Source organism: Dipteris shenzhenensis, chromosome 22, assembly GCF_047967505.1.
Source record: "Dipteris shenzhenensis isolate YYH24624 ecotype China chromosome 22, Dip_SZ_1.0, whole genome shotgun sequence".
Classification (NCBI taxonomy): domain Eukaryota; kingdom Viridiplantae; phylum Streptophyta; class Polypodiopsida; order Gleicheniales; family Dipteridaceae; genus Dipteris; species Dipteris shenzhenensis.
In genome coordinates, this window is record NC_141617.1 from 51051026 (window position 1) to 51073046 (window position 22021).

Below are 22021 nucleotides of genomic sequence, written 5' to 3' on the forward strand. Positions count from 1 at the left end.
TTTCCCAAAAATTCTTCCTATTTTTTCTTCTTCTGAATTCATTACTTCCTCCCGCCCCCCTTTTTTCCCCTTTTCTTCTCCCTCTTTCCCTTTTTATTTTTATCTCCTTTCCCTTTTCCCTCACTAAGACTCCCTAATACTTCCTAAATTACCCTAAGTTTGCTCTATTTTTTCTCAATACTCTAAATACTTCCTATTCTCACTGTAATTTTTCAAGAAAACCATTCTTTCCACAAATTTTTTCCACCCATAAAGATCCTTTTTCACCCTACTCCTTCAAACACCCACTTTTTTCTCACATATAGCTCTTCAACATGCTGATCAAGTCTGTTTTTATTTTATTGTGATCTTGATAATAAGGGAGAAGTGTTTATGACACCTGTCTTCCCAATCAAAGTTATACTGGTTCTTACCATGTTTTTTTTTTGGATGGTGGCAGGTATGCAGATTCTCCTCTTCAGTAAATTAGATGCTTGTAAGGACTTCACCGGCTTTACTTTTGTTTGCAAAATTTTTTTTGGCATTCCTTGCGAAGTAAACTCTTACATACTTTCTTATACATTCTTGTAAGTGGACCTTGACCTCGAAGCTTGGACTACTTGATAGATTCGACACTTTTTTTACCAACTTTTGTTTTATGAACACCCTTATAATAAATAATTTTTTATCCACCCTTATTTGAGCTTCATGTGCCCTATTATTAAAAGGCTTTATATTTTACACACACACACACATACACACACACACACACACACACACACACACACACACACACACACACACTTACTTATATACAGGCCAGTGATAAGTATTTATGTGCCTAGTACAAATTCTAAGCCAAAGGTAAATCCTCAATCCCAATCAAATGGGTATGATGAACAAAGTATTTACAGAGAGTTATCTTACCCTTCAATGAGATAAGATCCCTTTATATGGCATCAGAGGAGATTGGGACTAAATTGACCAAAAAATTAAGGCATTTTAACCAAGTAGATATAAACATATGAGTAAAGGGTGGAAGAGCTTTAAAGAAACCAAGTCATTGGCATAACTTATCGAAGACAAGATGCTAAATAATCATGGCATATCTACAAACATAGATGACAAGCATAGAAGATGAGGCTCCAAAAGTCATGATGATCTACCACTTGTTATTCTCCTAATAAATGGGGGACATTTAGAGACTTGTATGTGGAGAAAGGATGCCTTTGTAGAGATGAGTCTCGATTCAAGGAAAATACATTCTAGGCCTTCTTGGACTACTACTACAAAGTCCAAATGGGTAAATCTAGTGAGGATTGCTCATGAATCTAGGTTGGAAAGTGTCAAAAAGTTATGGGATGGGGATTTTTAATGATGTAGATGTCATCAATGTACTTAAAAGCAAAGTTGAACAAGGGAAGGGGGTCTACTTGACCTAAGGAAATTAGTCTTGATAATGAACGCAAATTCATATCGAGTTAAGTACATATTGCACTAGAGAGGAGAATAAGAGAAACCCGCCATGTAATCATCTAAAGACATGGTGGCCAATTTGAAAGCGAGTTATCAAGAGCCCAAGAGAAGTAGAGGTTGCACTAGAGAGGAGAACAAGAGAAACCCATGGGAATGCCATGTAATTGTCTAAAGACTTGGTGGCCAATGTGAAGGAAAGAAATATCAGGAGCCCATTCTACCAAAGTCATTCTCTCACCATGGTTACATGCTCTAGGAAAGCTTTGGGAAGATGTTTTGGTCTAAAAGGATTGAGAATTTCTAATAGATAGCATGTTACACACATCTTTTTAATTATTTTAGAATTTGGAAATAGCACAAATGCTATGGAGTAAGTTGACAGGACCCTTTAAAAGAATATTTCCATAAGAAAGTTTAAGGTTTGCCCCCCACATAGACATTAGATTCGTTGGATGTGCTGATAGGCCCAAATTGCCTTATGGGATGCTATTTTTTATGGACGCTTTGCACATGGATGCTATTTTATGCTGAGGGACAGCTTTGACACATTGCAGGTGATGCACTGATAGTGCTATGCTCTCTTGGATGACATATTATTGATGCAGATGCTAGTGGACGGTGTTTATGCTTGAGTCATTTGGCACTTATTGGCATTTTCTTTTGGGCCAGATTTGCTCATATGGATGCATAGTATATGCACATGAGTCAGATGCATCTTTTGATGCTTTGAGCCTTGAGTTTTGGTGATATTTCACTCTATTGTGGCATACACATTTGGGTGCACCTGGTATCTGGTGTGATTCTCTCTTGCAGGCACTAGCATTTGGGATTTTGTTTCATTTGCATCATGGCATCCTCTTCCATGTCTGAAAAGGAGTTTTTCAGCATTAAAAAGTTTGATGGGACAAACTTTTCTTTGTGGAAAGAACAAATAAGGGATGTGCTTATTCAAAAGAAGCAGATTAAACCCTTGGCAGGGATTGAAGCTAAGCCTGCAAATATGTCTGAGGATGATTGGAATGAGTTGGATGCATTAGCAAAGTCTACTATTAGACTTCATCTTGCAGAGTCAGTTTATTTCACAGTAGTAAATGAGTAGACTACGGAAGATTTGTGGAAGAAACTGTGCGCCACTTATGAGAAGGAAACCGCCTCTAATAAAGTTTACCTCATGAAGAGGTTGTTCGAGCTGCAGATGAAGGAAGGGGTCTCCATTGCTTCTCACTTGAATGAATTCAATATTATTTTCAGCCAGCTTCAGGCTCAGAAGATGAATTTTGATGTGGAGACTAAGGCAATATTTCTCTTATGTTCATTGCCATCCTCATGGGATACCTTCCGTATAGTTGTCAGTAACTTTGCACCTGGTGGAGTACTGAAATTTGATGATGTTGTGGGTAGTTTGTTGGACGAGGAGATTAGACGGAAGTCTATGGATGGCAACAAGCAGGATGCAGCCTTAAATGTGCAAAGGGGCAGATCACAGTTCAGGGGGAAGTCCCAAAAAAGAGGGAAGTCTCGTAGCAAATCTAGGGCATGAAACATTGAGTGTTACCACTGTGGCAAGAAGAGCCATATGAAAAAGGATTGCTACAAGCTAAAAAGAGAGCAAAAGGATAAGAAAAAGAATGCGAATTGGGGTGCAAATCAAAAGGAAGAGAGTCCAAGGGAGGACAAAGGAAAAGTGAAGATCGAGGAGATCAATGCAGTCACACATGATAGTGACAATGACGTTCTCTTCATGTCTAGTTTATCTGTAGAGTTGCTTACCACTTCAGATGATGCATATTCCCAAGATTGGATTTTGGATTTTGGTGCTTCATTCCATGTTACTCCCCATAGGGAATGGTTCTCCACTTATGACAGTGGAAAGACAGGTTGGGTGCATCTTGAAAATGACTATGCATGTGACATAGTGGGAGCAGGTAACAAAGTTTTCTTTTGCAAATGGGTCTGCATTTGTTTTGAACCATGTGAGACATGTGCCTAAGCTGACCAAGAGTCTTATTTCAGTGGGTCAGCTAGATGATGCTAGTTTTCACACCACTTTTGGCTTTCAGAGTTGGAAAATTCAAAAGGGCTCTATGCTTTTGGCCAGGGGTGCCAAGTGTGGGACTTTGTATCCCTTACATGTATCAGGGGTATTTGATCATGTTGTTGCAACAACCGAGCAACCAAGCACTTCTTTGTGGCATTGCAGGTTGGGGCACATGAGCCAGAATGGAATGAAACTCTTATGCCATTTGGGTTATGTACTGCATTTGAGTTTCTCTGATTTTGAATTTTGTGAGCACTGTCTCTATGGGAAGCAGACTAAACCAGCCCATAAAAGAAGGGGAAAGAAAGAGTTTGAAAAGCTTGATCTGGTGCATTCAGATGTATGTGGTCCCATGCCTACACGGTCATTAGGCGGGGCTGAATACTATGTGACATTCATTGATGATGCAACTAGGAAAGTGTGGGCTTATGCTATAGCTCGGAAGAGTGATGTGTTCCAGGTATTTCAGAAATGGCTGGCCTTGGTTGAGAATCAGTCAGGTAAAACGCTTAAATGCCTACGGACTGACAATGGTGGAGAGTATCTCTCTCATGACTTTCAGCATTTCTGTGATACACATGGGATTAAGAGGGAGTTCACATCCCCTCGTACTCCAGAGCAAAATCCAATTGTAGAAAAGATGAACCGTACCATTCAAGAAAGGTTGCAATGCATGCTTTCCAATGCAAGTCTTTCTGGTGGTTTTTGGGCTGAGGCAATGAAGACTGCAGTACATGTGATCAATAGATCACCTAGTAAGAGTTTGGATGGTGGTATTCCTAAAGAGGCATGGAGTGGCAAGAAGCCCTCCTACTCTCATTTACGTATATTTGGGTGTGAGGCATATGCACATGTGCCAAAAGAGCTTCGAAAGAAGCTAGATCCTAAGTCTAGGAAATGCATCTTTCTGGGTTATGGTGAAAGTGGAGAGATGGGCTATCGTCTCTGGGATCCAGAAGCAAAGAAGATCATACGCAGCCATGATGTGGTCTTCAATGAGAAGAAGATGCATAAGGCACCCATGAGGGATGTGGAAATGAGGAGAATCACTTTCCAGGATGTGGATCCACCTGTATATGTTGATAGACAGCAAGCTGTCCATGCACCAAATGTGCAAGAAATAGTACCACCAAGTACTCCCGCAGGTATACAATCAAGGGTAGATGATGGATCATCTATTGGTGGAAATGATGAGCCAAATGTGGCTGATATGCAAGTGGGACAGCAAGCTGAAATGCCCTTGAGAAGATCATCTAGAGTGTCTAGACCGCCTGATAAGTTTGTTCCAGGGGTAGACTATTGATGCTTACTGATTGCGGGGAGCCTTCTTGCTACAGAGAGGCTATGATGCGCGAGGATCAACGCAAGTGGGAGTATGCTATGCAATCAGAGATTAGTTCACTTATGAAGAATAAGACTTGGGACTTGGTTTAAGCATTGCCATGTAAATGGGTCTACAAAATGAAGGTCACAGGTGATGATGTGCCTAGGTACAAGGCCCATTTGGTTGCTAAAGGGTTCAAGCAAGAGAAGGGCACCGTAATGCATCCAAATGGCCTATAAATCATCCACTGCAACCCAATGCATACCACGAATGAGCGCACACTGCTCAAACTACAACCAGAGTGATCTGCATAAGGTATGCTCAAGAAAACATAGTCCCACGGTAATGACTGCTACTGAAAATAGAACCTGAGATGCCTCAAAACATGAGCGCCATTGCATAATCGGACTCAGCAAGAAAATCTGCAAATATCTCTCTTCTGCTGGAACTCCAAAATCCCAACCGATGAGTGAGAAATGGGAGTCAACACTTATCCACTGCCATGTGGCATAAATCTAAGGTTTCAAAACCTTAGAATGAAAAATGCATAACAGAGAGACGAAATCGAATACACAGAGATCTATAACTCTGAAAATCCCCCACCGAATTATGCAAGAACTGACAGGTAGGGGTTTTTGGGCGTCCGGAACGCAATGGGACAGACGGTTTTGGAAACCGTGGTCTCAATCACTGGGTCCAACACACGGACTGAGAAACGTTTTTGGAAACAGAGCTGTTTGTAAACTCCACCGGAGTGCGAATGATGAGCAACATAGAAGTTTTAGGACCTCCTGAGTCCACCAGAACTGACAGATCTGCAAATGGTTGCTCCAAACTTGAGTTCCAACACCCAGGCAAAAAACGCAAAAACTGACACAGTGAGTCAGAATTCCAATGAAATGATCCCAGATTCAAGAATGAAGGTGTTTCCAAGCTCCTGAAGTGAAATGGACACCAAAAGCAAGCAATAGTTGCCTCTACAAGTCAATACGGAGTCTCTGTCATCGAATGGAACAGGGAAAAGCTCAAAAAATGACTTTTTTCTTTAAAAACACTTAACAGACTCTCAAAACCACTTCGCAAAACCAAAGTGACTTTTCCAAAGGTTCCTCCAAGGTCTCTGCACACTCGGATGCAAGTAAAGTCACCCACAAAGCTTCCCATAGAGCTTCTCCTTCCTCCCACAGAGCTGCTGAGCTTCCAAGCATTCACACACGCTCAGCTAGATCACCCGGGCTCTGATACCAGTTGAGAGTGCTCTTAACGGAAGCAAGAACGGAAGAAGGAGAAAGAGAGACAGAGAGCCACACAAGTTTTGGTGGGTGCAGAACCACCCTAATCTTCTTTTTCATTCATTTATATATGTGTTTGAGTATTGTACATAACCGGGGTAAAGGCACAGTGACCTTTAACCCCCACAAGCCTTGCCTCTGCCTCTGAGGGGAGCCCACTCAATGTCAGTCCACTGTCCTAGCCCACTCAATGTGAGTTCATTGTCCTAGCCCACTCAATGTGAGTTCATTGTCCTAGCCTAGTCCAAGCCGTAAAGGAGCTAGTTTGACCACTGTCCCACTAAGCCCACTCGATGTGAGTCCATTCTCCTAGCCCACTCGATGTGAGCCCACTGTCCTAGCATGATGCCATCCTGGTCCCAAATCTCTAGGTGGCAAATGAGGGACTATTACTTAAATTCCTCCCTACCACAAGGTCTAGCCTGAATGAGTCCTTCTACCAGTCTTTGCCAACCTAGGCAAGCCTTGCATTAGTGGAGCCCTTCCTCATAAAAGAGCCCTAAAAAAAGATCTAGCAATGGGACTGTTGCCACTGCCCTTGATGTGAGGGGTATTCTTGAGAAGCCCTTGCTACAAGAGAAGCTTCTAGGTCTCTACACTAGAAGTGAGACCTTGCACTACAAACTTGCCTAGGAGGGCTTTGCTCTGCATGTCTCCATCAATGATGCCCAAGCCACCTCGCACTTATGGCATCATCACATTCTGCCATGTAACTCTGGCTCTCGTATTCCTTGTGCCATTCGAGACAACCCATAAAAAGCAGCACACCAAATGCATGAGCTACCGCATGCAACCACTATGAAAGCACCAACAGGAACCTATGTACTAGGCTATGGCAAGAAGGACCTAGTTGGCCAATCAAGCTCTACCTCTACTAGGGAGAGATTGGTCGAGATTCAGTATAGAAACTTGTACCAGATCCTCTTGAGTATCAAGGCAACCTACTACTCTGCTGAAATGTCAATACCCACCTCACGGCCAAGGTATCTCATTGTCTTTCTCTGGAAAAAAAAGGTATCTCACTACCTGCCCCTGCAAAATCCACCAAAAGCCAAAGGCATCCCCTTGGTCTTGAACATCTTGGATCTCCTCTGTCCTTGTGAAAAAACTAGTAGATTCGATCCAATTGATTCGAGCGCCTGAGGCCTCACAACAGATAACTAAGGCACCCCTAACCATCTCAAGGCTCCAATCTTGAACCCTCCACATACATGGATAATCTACAAACTTTGAATCTAATAACTCCTAAAAACATCATCCCGATGAAGCATGTGGCATGAGAGTGCAAAAGTAGCCTTGTGCCTTAGCATTGAAAGAAAAAGGAAGGGGTCAAGGGGTAGCTCTATCATACCAACTAGAAGAGAAAAAAGGCATTTCTTGTGTGGCCTCCTATAAGCATATGATTAGAGATCCCTTCATCAAGAGTTAAGACCCCCCCTGATCCACCACCTGCTTGAAAAGCCCAATCTATGCATAGTCCCCTCCAAGAAGGACCACTCCACCTTGCCATAAGATTTCTCAAAGTCAAGGAGAAGGATGGAAAGAGGTTGTGATTCCTCCCAAGCCCAATCGATCACCTCCCAAAAGGTGAAGATGTTGTCCAGGATATTGCATTCTTGAACCAAAACAATTTGGATGTCATGAATGATGTTCGAGAGGTGGGGTCTCAACCACAAGCTCAAAAACTTGGCTAAGATCTTGTGTGTGGTATCCAAGAGGGTTAATGGTAGTCATTGGCAAATGTCTAACCTATCCCCCCACTTTGGGATCAAGAAAATCCAGCTCAAATTCAAGGACTGAGGAAGAGAACCAGAGTCAAAGATCTCTTGACAAGCTAGCCACAGTGGGGTGAGACTATGCTCCCAAAAGGTCCAAAAGAAGGCTAGGGTCAAGCCATCCTCCCTATGGCACTTCTATGGTGGGAGGGCCTTGAGGGCCTCCTAGAGTTCATTGTCTGTGAATAGTGCCTCTAACAATCTGCTCAAACTCACCTAGTCTCACAATGCTTCTTGGACAACAAGAACTGAGGGTGACTCCTCTTGTGAAAGGAAATCTATGGTCATCTCAAGGATGTCTTGAGGGTCCGTTTGCATCTATCCCTACTGATCACGCAACTACTAAAGCTGCATCCCAACTAATTGTGGCCAATGGCCTAGAAGAACTGCATAGTCTTCTTGTCTCCTTATTGGATCCATCTGATTCAAGAGGAGTGATGTGAAAACTTGGCTCACCAAACCACCATGGCCTGAAGCTCACTCCGGACAATCTCATATTGATCTATGAGCCAATGTGAGCCTAGATCCTACTCTCTAAGTCAGTCTATGGATGCTAAGTCTCATCTCAAAGCTCTCTCTCACTCTTGTAGAGCGTGTCTTCATCTAAGTGCCTGGGAATGTAGCTCCTTGCTGCTCCTCTACATGGCATTTGCAACCCAAGAAGCCCATCCATCCTTAGGCCCATCCTTCAGCTACTGCCAAATCTCAACTCTACTGCCTATTGAACCTCCTCATCTGTTGTTGAATCTCAGCTACTACCTATTGAAACCAAAATGCAAAACCCACCACTCCAACCTATTGCAAGGGACCATACCTCTAGGCCTCTCCCTAGAAGCAGGTGGTGGTAGCAAGTGAAGTTTGATGCCTAAAAAATGTGCTCTTGTATCAAGAGGAAATGCAGGCGGTGGCAACTAATGTTCAATGCTTAAAACATATGCTCTTGTATTAAGGGAAAATCCACTACCCTATGTACCAAAGCCCTCTGCAACTCATGGCAAAGTATTGAGATGTTGTGGCTGATTGCATGCACGATCGTCGAGCTCGTGCACATTTCAAACTCACCATGGTTTAACTCATGGGGAGGAGGACAGAGAGAACAAGGCTCATTTGGTGGGAGCCTACACAACAACCTCAAATCTCTATGACTTCAAAGGGGTCTTGGAAGGAGAGTAATTCGTATCTGTGTGCCTGCACACTAGGGGCATGACATGCTCCAAGCCAACCTTTTGTGCCCAATGCATCATGAAGGAGACATCAGCACCAAACCTCTCGATGTACTGCTGTAGAGTCTAAATAGGTAGCGTACACGATCTACACCTCTGGACCCAAGCATATCTCTAGTAGTATCATACCCGCACCTGCCTCTCTATAGTGAAGCCAAGTAGATAGACAGCTAAAGCACCATAGGTGAGCCACAGATCTATCCCTTGTAGGCCCATTTGCTACTCCATAATTCCCTACATCTTCTCTCCCATCATAGAGTCAAATAAACAATGGTGATTGTGAGGTTGAGCTCCTTGAACTTGTCCCACACCAAATTGATGTTCATCTGCTCCATCGGTTGGCTATCTTCTTCTTCTTTTGAGGGTTAGCTAACTCTCCACTAGTCTTTCATCCTTTGGTTTCTTCTCTTCTTGTTGGCCTGAGAGTGGTTCCTTTTGCTTTAGTTTTTGGCTGATCTTTGCCACAGTATTCTATTCTTCCCTCTATCTAAACTAGGGTTGCCTTGTCTTTTACAGTTCTGTCTTTTTGTGACCACCTTGGCATCCACTTCAATTACCACCACGTCTACTTGTGGTTTTCTTGATCATCATTCTAGCATGCTTTTGGTAGCATCTCGAGCTACTTCAACGTTTTCTTTGTGGTGCCCTTCCTTGCCATAGTAGTAGTAGTAGCATGGCATACTATTTGTTCTGGTTCTTTTGCCTTGACAAGCCTTCTTTGGCTCCTCACCATTAGTTTGACTTCATGCGCTCACTTGTTCTTGTTGTACCAAGTCTTTGGTGTTATGGCCTAAGCAATTGCAAATGTTGCAAAAACAACTCGATTGGCACTAGTTGGTTGTGTGGCCATTCGTTTTGCAATTGTGACACATACTTTTCCTTCTTTGAGTTGCCTTAGATGCCCATCTCCTATAGTAGCTTCTTGAGCTCCTTTTTTTTTCCTTAGCCACCAAATTTGTTCTCTTTGTCTTTGTTGCTCTCTGGTACATGGACAGTTGGTTTCTTACTTCTTTAGGGCTCTGTGTTCCTTTTTCTAATGCAATACCTCCGTTGGACATCACATCCTCATTAGGTGTATTATTTCTGTGTTGTGTAGGGTGGGTATATCCACACCACTCATTAACCAAGAATTACCATTTTGTCTTGAAGGTTGTTGAGCTGATTCGTGAGCACCTACATCCTTACTATACAAAATCATACATTTTTGCACCCTTTTGTTGGTGTAGATCGTTTGAGCTTCAACAATACATCCTTGTTGTTGAATTTAGGTTGGAATCTTTTCAAGAACGCCCCCTTCACCTCCCACTTCTCAAACCGCCCATTAGGGTACTAGTTGTACCATTTGATGGCCTTCTTGGTGAAGGTGGTAAAAAAGTCATGAGATGGATTTGCAAGATTGTCATCATCCTTAGGTAATTTTGAACATTGAAGTTTTGGAACTTCAACCGTATTTTGTGGTCCTCGTTCTTTGTTTGGGCTACCTGGTGAAGTGACATTGACTCATGCATCTATGTTCTTTCTATTACCTTTGTAGTCCCTTGTTTTGTTAGATCATCTTTCCTACCTTCTTTTGTTCTATCTATCATCCCTTCCATTTTCTCTTTTATCATCTCTCCATTATTCTTTTTGTTGTGCTCTTGTTTTGTCGTCGGCTCTTTCCATTTCAACCTCATCATTTGCTTGGTCTCATCTTCTTGTGAGGTTGATGAGGATCTGCTTCTTTGTCCTTTCTGAAGTCTAACTACCTGAGAGCCTTCCTTTAATTGTTTGAATTTGATGAGTTAAAAGCACATTTTTGGTAAGTTTTGTTCTATAGGTTGGGAAACTTGGATATCTAGGCAAAATTTCAAGAAAAAGCAACTTTAAAAGCATTCAATTTTGAAAAATTTTGGGCAGTAGCCTTGAAACCCCCCCTTGTTCCTTTAACACAAAAATGTTAATTTGCAAAAGTCTAAAAAGTATGGTTTTTGTAGTAAAAGAGCTTGTAATGAAAAATTGAAGGACTTAAATTTAATGAGAAGAATCACATGTTTTTTCTTTGGAGTAATGTAAGGGTTAATGTAAAAAAGAACCCTAAATCAATTGATGTAGATATTTGATTAAGTAAACCTAATCTTTATCCATGTGAATGCTAGAATTACATAGGCAAGAAATGGAAGCTAAGGGCACCATGTGGTGAGATTACACTAAATGTTGCAGAGTGTGGACTACGTGTTGAGCAATTAGTTTAACAAGAACCCACAAATGAGCTATTAAAAAGAAGACGATATATCTTCACATTGTCAAATTTTCTTGTTTAATAGAATTGCTAATTGAATTCATAGTACCTCAACCAAACGTAGCTTAAAGAGAAAAGTAATTCTTGACCACAAACGCATGAAATTTCCATTTTGAGCAATTAGTTTCACAAATGAGCTATTAAAAAGAAGACGATATATCTTCACATTGTCAAATTTTCTTGTTTAATAGAATTGCTAATTGAATTCATAGTACCTCAACCAAACGTAGCTTAAAGAGAAAAGTAATTCTTGACCACAAACGCATGAAATTTCCATTTTTCAAAGCAACAAGACCAACTTAGGTTCAAGTCTTACACATAACATGATCAAAACATTGTCCTCATGGTGTGATAAAACACATGGGAACACTAAAGGTAGATGTGAGGGATACAACCAGATGAGTGTCATGATGTTACAAAGATAAGGCTAGAGAGTGATAGGTGTGGACTACGTGTTGAGCAATTAGTTTAACAGGAACCCACAAATGAGCTATTAAAAAGAAGACGATATATCTTCACATTGTCAAATTTTCTGGTTTAATAGAATTGCTAATTGAATTCATAGTACCTCAACCAAACGTAGCTTAAAGAGAAAAGTAATTCTTGACCACAAGCGCATGAAATTTCCATTTTTCAAAGCAACAAGACCAACTTAGGTTCAAGTCTTACACATAACACGATCAAAACATTGTCCTCATGGTGTGATAAAACACATGGGAACACTAAAGGTAGATGTGAGGGATACAACCAGATGGGTGTCATGATGTTACAAAGATAAGGCTAGAGAGTGATAGGTAATGGCTTGAGAGTAAGGAGTGGCAAAGATGAAAAGCTCTAATGCAAGGGGCATTATCAATAGGAGGTACCTCTTATTGGCTAAAAAGCTAAAGGGCAACCATATTGTAGACTTTTAATAGGGTGCTCGTCTTAAGTGCCAACCTTTAGAAGCCATTGTCATCATTGTAGACTTTTGGATAGGGTGCTCTCTTTGGTGTCAACATTTAGAATGAATTGTCATCATTGAGGAATGAAATAGTGAAGGTGAAAATCAATAAAGGGGCTTTCCACATTGATCATAACGATTACTGAACTTGTGCTTTGCATAGGCAAAGACTTGCTAGAATCAAGGAAACAGATCAACCAAAAAGTAATTGAGAAATGGCCAAGGCCAAAACAAATGCATGTTTTAAACACTCAAAGCTACTTTTGGCACATGCATTGACCGATTCTTAAATTGCAAAACAATTCACCTTGCGTCCTCTTCAAGATTTCATTTACTCATGATGCGAGCCGTCAATCGTCAGAAACTTGGATTGGCTTTTGAAATTCTGGCTAAGTCTTAACCCATAGCTCTGAGACCTTCCATCTCCTCCTTCCTCCCAAAGCTGAATTTCCGTCTCCTCCATTTTACTGACCTTCTATCTCCTCCTTTCTCCCAAAGGTGCCTCTTGTCTTTCCACCTTCTCCCCACTCAAAGCATGCCTCTTGTCTTTCCACCTCCTCCCCTCTCCAAGCCTCCATCCAAGAGCTCCTTCTTTGTGACACATGGTAGGCTCTTCTCCTCCAAGTTGCCACATGTCCTCTCTTTTTTCCCCTCTTAATCGTGGCTAATAGGTTAAAGAAGATGTTACCAACCACCTTTGCATATATGTGCTTAGCGCAAGTAGTTTTTTTCAACTTTTAGTCCTTGCTACCCCACAGTAACGTTTGAGAGTTGGATTTAAGATGTGAAAAGCCTCTCCTAGATGCAATATGTATGATGTATGATGACAGAGGGAATTGGTGCCCTCCTCTATACTCACATTGTAACCTTGTACGTGGTGAGAAAGACACATTATTTGTGATTGGAGAGGGATGATGGCTTTCTTGGATGAAAATCGGTGAGCCAAGGGTAAGGCATGTTTACCAAGGCCTTTCAATTGTTAGGGACAAAAAATGCTATGTTGACTTGTGGGTGAAGGTGATGAGATTTTTATATGAATCATTGTTTGATTCATTTGCCTCCTTATGCACCCGTGTCCTCGCCATAAGAGAACCAACTAGGAGGTGCCAACTCTAGTGTCTTTCTACATCACACCCATGTCCTTACACATATTTAATAAATCCATTGTGCCAAAGGTATCGAGTAAATGTAGGCTTATAGCCGTTCTTCTGTCATGCAGCTCATCTAGGCATCCTCAACTTGGCATGCCACCCTAAGTAGGTGTAGTCCATTCTCTCCCATTTTGAATGATGTTGACTCCTTACACCTTCTTGACTCATGGGAGCTTCATCATCATGCTTAACATCACCCCAAAGTAGTGGAGTTGGTAAGATTGGGACTCCTCCAAGCACATGTTGGACAACCCTTTTTTGTTTGAAAAGGTTTGATGTCTGCATACACGTGAAGGCTCATTGAGAGAGTTGAAAAAATGGGAGGTTATAGATAGTGTAGGAATCGACTCCGGGAGTCCATTCCCGAGAGGAAACCGAGGCCACTTGCCGATCGGTGGGAGCTGATTGCCTCGATTTCTCATCATAAATGATTGATTCTCGACCGTCGACGGCTATGGGGAGGGGTGTCGATGATGTGGTTGATAGCGATTGGGTGGTTTTTCATCGGGGTGCCTCAAAAGTCTTCCACTTGCTTGACTTAGTGTTGAATCGTAGCCCAGATCTAAGCCTGCAAAGAGGCGCCTTTTGCGAGTCGTTAGATTTGGGCTAAGATCCAAAGGCCATGATTTGTTGCGGGGTTAGCGCTTGCAAGAGAGTAATGGCAGGGATAACCTTGGATAGTCAGTGGCCCCATAGATTAGCCAGTAAGTTCTTGATTACGAAGGGCTGGGATCGAACAACGATCACGATCTACGCAACGATGAGTACGGTGGCCGCGGAGTCAAGGTGGAGATAGCTTGGGCACATGGTATGTCTTCCGTTCTATTTCCGATTCAAGGTACCTACCGGATTTACGGGCACATGCATGCCTGAAGTATTCTGGACCTTGCCAAACCTTGTCGGATATAGGGGCACATGCTCAAGGAGTGTTCTATGAGGTTGAGATCCTTGCTGACCCTTACTTGCCTGTGTAGTCCGATTGCAAGGGTCAGGCAGGGTTTGGCCTCGGCCACCTCAGCTCTAACCTGTTTGAAGGGGGGCGAAGCGTATGTAGACCGTAAAGTTGACGATGTCTAGCGGGGCAGCTCGGTCATCGTCTCTCCAAAGAGCGTACGCAGGCGAGGTTGGAAAGCCTGTTAGCTTTGACGATGTATAACGCGATTAGATCTCCTCGTCTCCCAAGTGCAAGCTTTCCATGGACGTAACCTTCAGTGCTGCCGCCGTCATCGCACAGAGGAGGACGAGGACGAGCACCAGGACCACCCTGCATGACGCTCCCAATTCCTTCATCCTAGCACCTCCCCTTCCCCCTCCTCGACGTCTCTCCCACATGCCCATGGACAATGCCCTCCCTCCCTCCTCTCCCCCTTCCTTCCCTCCCTCCTCTCCCCCTTCCTGGGCCTCCCACACCAGCAAACGTCTCGCCACGCTCGCCTTCCGAGCTCGTAACGTCTGCCCCCACAACTCCCACATGGCTCACCTCCTCCTTTCCCCTTTCGCTTCCTACCTCTTCGAGGTCGCAGCGGTTTTCAAGGAGATGGAGCGAGAAGCAGAGATATGCGGTGCCCGCCTCGCCACTTCCAAGACCGGTAAGATGGACGCGGAATTGAAGAGGGTGGAGCAGCTTATCGATGACTATTATGGCAGATGCAATTTGTATCTGCTCATGTGCTGTCCGGAGCTCATAGCACAGCTCAAAGCGACATCTTCCGACCTTAAGCCGGTTCTGGATTCCTTTTTACAAGAGGGGGGACGGTCCAAATCCTTCAAGCAGCGCCTTGCCACTGCCAGCCAATCGCTGGATGAAGGAAGCTTGAAGCTAGGGCCAAAGGAACAGATTCTGCACGACTCGTTGGAACAAGGTGTTCTCGACTCCATCGTTACTGACTCGTCCCTTACAACCAAGCTCGCTAGACAGATCGCCGAGTGCTTGGGCACTTCCTTGGAAAGCGAGGTCTTCACCAACGAGCTTGCTAAATTAAAGACGGAAAAGCCTAGCGCCGAGGTGCGGAGAGGGAAGGCTCATGCTTTGTATCTAGAGCAGTTCATCGTCTTATTGGACAAGGCTATCGCTGCGACTATCAAACCGGCCGAAAAAGAAGCGCCGGTAATCTTTATCCCGCCTTCCCCTGCAGTGAGGGATACATTGATTCTTCCACTGCAATCTTTCATTTGCCCTATTACCAAGGACGTGATGCGAGACCCTGTTCAAATCGCGTCTGGTCAAACATACGAACGATCTGCCATCGAGAGATGGTTTGCGGAAGGTCACACCAGATGTCCTACTGGGGTAGAACTCTTGAACACCAAAATGAAATCGAATATAGCCTTGCGTCAGTCGATTGCCGAGTGGAAGGAGAGAAACAATGAGATTCGGTTGGATCTGGCGAGCGAAACCATCCGCCACTCCGACAAAGATCAGCAGCTGAAGGCATTGCAGGATCTCGAGGCGCTTTGCGAGGAGGATACTCTCAATAAGTACAAGATTGCATCCAAGAACTTGATGCCTGTACTTGTGCACATGGCGGAGTCGACGGATCTCGAGCTGCGAAAGAAAGCCTTCTCTACGCTGGGGCTTCTGGCGAAGGACAATGCCGAGTGTCAGGTGCACCCCAACCACATACGTCTCGTGGTTTTGTAAACAAAAATTTGTAGGTTTTAATACCCTTGGAAATTTTGAATTTCACCCAACGTGAAACCCTGTGTACCCAAGGCTCAAAACCAGGTTCTTTCTTGTAAACTCTGGGCACTGCGATCTTCTGAGAGTTGTTTGGGCCTGTGGCAGGAAATTATGGTCAAAGAGAAAGTGATCGATGTAATCGTGAGGTGTCTGGCCCGGCAATACGATGAGGTTGCGCAATGCGTCCATCTGATGCGGACTCTGACAGGGAAGCCGGAGATTGCAGAGAAGATCAGCCGGGCCCCAAGTGCAGTCTTGTTCCTGGTGACGCTCATGCAGGAACAAGAATGTGCGGAGAACGTGAAGGCGATTTTGGAGAACTTGCCCACTTCCGACGAGAATGTTGTCATCATGGCAGAGGCAAATATCATGAAGCCCCTCATCTCCCGCCTTAACGAAGGTACTATAACCCTCCGCCCTTGTTTCATTATTTCTCAATCTGCTAGGGACAGATTCCACAACACTATTTACCACTCGCTTAATTCTTATAGTTTTGATAGAAAGCATGCTGGCATGGCCTATTGCAACTTCTGTGATGTGTGATCCACACATGAGATAATTATCAGCTTATAGTCAGATGCAGTCTATTATTGAGCTGCATCACCTGATACTACATACATACTTGGCTTATAGGCAAATGCAGTCAGTCTATTATTGAGTTGTGCTCCCACATGGTACCGAACCATAATCAAATGTACCGATGTCCAAATCTCTACCAGGTCGAGCTTTGTTAGTATACCATTCTGTAATTCCAATTAGTAAAAAATGATGTCTGACATTTGAAATTAAGTAGCATCTTCTATTTGCTTAGACGAGGCTTCCATCCAAGGCCATACACTGCTGCATCACATATATGTCTCATCAAACACAAGGAGCCATCTCTCATCCAACTCGAAATAGCTCGTCATAAAAATGCGTTTCTTTGATTTAAGATGCTTGAATAACGTTCTGGTGAGGTGCAGTCCTTTCTTGAAGCCCACCCTAGTAAAAATTCAGTTTCAAGATCTAGGGAAAGCAAAGAGCTTTATATGTTGTGTTACCAAGTAGGTCCAAGTTTTCTGCTCCTCTTCAAAGTATCTTTAACCTATTAACCACGGACACCCAAAAAAAAAAGAGAGGACACGTGGCAGCTTGGAGGAGAAGAGCATGCCACGTGTCACAAAGAAGGAGCTCTTGGATGGAGGCTTGGAGGGGGGGAGGAGGTGGAAAGACAAGAGGCAGCTTTAGGGGCAAGGAGGAGATAGAAGGTCAATGGAATGGAGGAGATGGAAGGTCACCTTCGGGAGGAAGGAGGAGATGGAAGGTCTCAGAGCCATGGGTTAAGACTTAGCCAAAATTGCAAAATCCAATCCAAGTATGCAAGGTGAATTGATTAGCAATTTGAGAATCAAAGATCCACCTTCAGATGGGGAGTGGTTGAGGATGGTCATGCATCTTTGCCCGTGCTTTGCACGGGTTCATCAGTACTAGTGCAACCAAGGCTATTCGAGTCTATCAGCATCTAATGGTTAGGTGCAAATTTCTATTATAAAATTCCAACCAAATGTGCTGCGGTGAATCGTTTGCTTGTAACCTATATGGTAGTAGTGTACATGGCGAAGCTTTATTTTCTCGCATGGTAGCACTGATGTCCATATGGTTGCCCAATTCAATGCCAGCATGCATTGTCTACATGTTAGGTGGTAGCTATCTGGCATGAACATTATCCCAAGCATTTTAAACCAAAGGAATGCAATATTTGCATCGTAACACAATCTGTCAGCTCCTACTTTCTGATAAGTCATGCACAAGGTATGGGCGTGACCTTCAATGAAGCCCAGTTCAACCAAATAAAATAGATGATACTGCTTAGTTTCACGTGTAACATTAGTTAATTTTTACAAACTCACAAACATTGAACTATATTTGTTCTTAAATCCTGTACATCAACAGAAAATGAAGAGCTTTCGGCATTAGTACACATTTAAATATTTCTGAGGGCCATGAGCAATTATTATTGTAGGCACTTATAGCCATGTGGAGCATAGAGATATCCTGAACAAACACCAAACATACTGCATTCGATTCTAATCCATGGTCACATGTGGAGAAGTATATAGGAAAATGCAAATCTGAGCTCTTCGAGTTCCTTGAAGAGGTGAAGTCATATCAAGCTTTGCTACCAATGTCTTTGCAGGTTAGCAAGTTGGCCTGCAGTTCTGTAATCACAAGTGTGACATATAATCAATTCGTGAAATCCTAAAAGAGTCAAAGCATATAGGCGTTCATAATATGTGGCATTCTCATCCCCCTCTGTAGATCTTGGGTATATATCCTAAGTCACGTGTATGTATTACAGTAGATAAAAGTAACACTACTGTAAAGTGTTTGCTCTGCCAACACATGCAACTTCCATTCACAGTCGTGGCATTCCTGGATAGTTTTGATAAATCCCGCATGCCAAGGCCGCACCCTTCCACAGTAGTCCATTCTGCAGATGAATTTGCATGCTCAGGTGTCATGGATTTCAAAGGGAAAAGGTTTGATAGAAGATCTTGAAGTAGCAGCAGACAAACCATAGCTCACTCTTTAAAAGCCTGAGTTTCAGTGCTGGAACGCTAAGTTTTGCAGTTGCAGATAACGGGGGAAAATAGTAATAACTTCTGTTGCTGACATTGTCCTGGACTTGGGAGCGGTAGCTCTGTTTTCTTATTATGACTGCAAAACCCATGGCACATGATCACATGTGGAAAAACATATGATTACACAGATTGGAATAAAGAGGAAAATGCAAATCTGTGCTCTTTGAGTTCCTTAAAGAGGTGAACTGGCATATATCAAGCTCTGCTACCAAGGCCTTGACAGGGAAGAGAGAGAATTAAAGTAAGGGGTGGGTTAGCAAGTTGGCCTTGAGTTCTGAAAACACAGGTGTGACATATAACCAACTTGTGACATCTTAAAAGAGTCAAAGCATATACATGTACATGATATGCGCCATTCATGTCCCTCTCTGAGATGGGTAGATCTCCCAAGTCATGCTAATGTATCACAGTAGATGAGCGTAACAATATGTAAAGCGTTTGCTCTGCCAACACATTCAACTTACTTTCACAGTTGTAGCGTTCCTGGATAAGTTGTGATAAATCCCACATGCCAAGGCTTCATCCTTTCACACCACAGCAGTACTCCATTCAGCAGATGAATTTGCGCGCCAAGTTATTATAGATCTCAAAGGGAGATTATGAACAGAGGACAGAAGATCTTGAAGTACCAGCAAACAAACCATGCTCTTTAAAAAGTCGGAGTGTTTGGTGCTGGAGTGTTGTGCTTTGAAGTTGCTGGGAAAAATAGTCGTAACTTCTGTTGCTAACATTGTCCTATACTTGGAAGCTGGAGCTTTGTTTTCTTATTACTAGTGCAAAACTCGTGGTGTACCACAGAGAAAAGCCATGACAATGGCAAAGGATTGGATGCCAGGATCTTGCTGTAACCTGACTTGAAACAGAGACTACTATCTCATTGGGAAAAAAAACAGAGACTACTACCAGGAAGTAACGCATGAGAGACAGATTGCGCGATGTGAGACACAGGAAGGCATGAGGATGGACGCTGTGGATATCAGGACTTGATTTCAATCGGAACTGATTTCGATGTAATGACCCACATTCATCAGATTATATTTAGGGCCTATGTTCTGTAAATGGTCATAAAACCACACTATCTCATTAATAGTTAATAGATATTGAGCTAAGCAGACAGAGCCACCACCTGCTGCGTGAGTTTAAACTTGGGTGGATTATTTCTTTGCTATGATTTGAATTCTGTCTGACAGCCGAAAAGGTGGGGCTTCGTTGAAGTCTCTTTCAATTGTTATGTCTGCAATGCGAAAAAGGAACCTATTAACATTTACTAGTATTGGTTTGATTGTTCATTACGACATACAAATCTATGAATCCCATAGGAAATATGCCCGACATATGTTCAATTGCCTGAGATGCAACTAACAGATATAGAAATGGAAATCAGAATTTTCAAGTGTGTTCAAGTTGTGGGCTGATTTGAAGAGAAATTTACTCACGGACGGTTGGTTTTGGCAGGTGAGAGCGCGTCCAAGGTGTTGATGGCCAAGACCCTAGCAAGGTTGCACATGCCGGAATCGAGCAAGGCGGTGGCAGCCACCGAGGAGACGGTGCAAACGCTTGCGGAGATGGTGGAAAGCGGCAGGGACGACGAGCGGGAGGCGGGTGTGGCTGCTCTGGAGAACCTCTCCACGGTGGCTACAGCCCGGCTCTGCCTGCAGGAAGCGGGGGCGGTGGCGGCTCTGCTCAAGCTTCTCAAAGGCGTCCGCCTCTCGGAGGCGCTCAAACGAGGAAGCGCTGCCATTCTCGCCAACATTTTGGCGGCAGACGACTGGAACATGGGCGACGCTCAACTGGACGAAGTCATCTGCACATTCTTTCAACTCATGGTGTCCACCGTTCCGCTGGCGGTGCGGCTGCCCTTGCTCCAGGGCCTTCTTGGCCTCGCCCGTGGCAGCTCCGACGCTGCATGCCAAAAGATGATCGACTGCGACGCCTTCACTTGCCTGCTTCGCCTCCTCCTCCACTCTGGTGGCGACGCCTCTTCCACCTCTTCTTTCGACCGCCTCTGCCTCGACCTCCTCGCCTCCCTCTCATCCCGCTTCCGCAACGAGGCCGCCCAAGCTGCCCTCACTTTACCTGCCGCGCTCTCTCGCCTCGCCGAGATCGTGAAGGACCCGCGCCGCCCGCTTGAGGTCCAGCCTGCTATTGCCTTCCTCGCCGGCCTCCCAGTCACAGACGCCCAGATCACGAAACTGCTGCTCCAAACCGATGTCGCCCCGGCGCTGATGAAGCATCTCTCGAACCCGAACAACGAAGCGCTAGCGGAGGCGGCCGCCGGCGCGTTGCTGCGCTTCACGTTGCCGGAGGATACGGCGATGCAGCAGCGGCTGGCGAGCGGGGGGTTGATACAAATGTACGTGAGGGTACTAGAGTCGGGGGGGAGGGCGGCGAAGGAGAGGGCGGCGAGGGCGCTGGCGAACTTCTCGGCGAGCTCGGATAGGCTGAGCGAGCGGGTGGAGAGGGTAGGGGGCGGGGGGCGGTGTTGGGGGGGGTGTGTGGGGCGGAGGCACGCAGCCAATGCATGCAAGGTGCACGGGGCCAAATGCACCGTGGAGACCACACTCTGTTTGGTGCAAGCCAAGGCAATCGCGGGCATCGTGGCGGCGCTCAAAGAGGAAGCGTCCGATGGTGCTTGCGTAGCGGCGTGTTTGATGGCGTTGATGACATTGGGGGAGACCGAGGAGGCATGTGGCGCCATAGAGCAGGAGCGCGGCGTTGGGCCTATTATCAATTTGATGAGCAGCCCTTCTCCTCGAGTGCAAGAGCTTGCCGCTCGGCTTTGTGAGCGCTTCTTCAACATCCCGCATTATCGCGCTTTGTATGCCGCACAAGCCCAAATGCACATCATCACCCTCGCCCAAAAGGGTTCTCCCACCGCTCGCCACCTCGCTGGCTGCCTCCTCCGCCAGCTTGAGCTCCTCCACAGCCAATCCAACTATTTTGGTTTCTCATCCTCCGTCTAAACTGGATTTATTTTCCAATAATACCACTTTGTGTCATTCACCAAAGACTAAGTATTTTTTGGCTTTCATAGTTTGGTTGTGCTTTTTGTAATCTTAGAATGTAGAGTTTTCCTCAACCTCATAGATCCCACTAAGAAAAGCCAAGGTATGTCCCCTTAGCAAAGAAACTAGATTTGAGACAGGCAGCCTTTCCATTGTGAAGCACGTAACTATTAACTCGAAATTGAAGTTAAATCCTAGCATTGTATCAAATTTTTAAAGAGAAAAAGCCAATGATT

General features: G+C 44.3%; 1 protein-coding gene across 1 annotated transcript; it reads left to right on the forward strand.

Annotated features, from left to right (window-relative positions):
* The first annotated feature begins 14598 nt into the window (after positions 1-14598).
* On the forward strand, positions 14599-21813 carry LOC147888256 (U-box domain-containing protein 24-like). Its single transcript, XM_087393409.1, has 3 exons — positions 14599-16084; positions 16265-16559; positions 20236-21813. Exons 1-3 carry the CDS (start codon positions 14675-14677, stop codon positions 21741-21743), a joined length of 3213 nt encoding a protein of 1070 aa, XP_087249535.1. The 5' UTR covers positions 14599-14674; the 3' UTR covers positions 21744-21813.
* Positions 21814-22021: the final 208 nt, after the last annotated feature.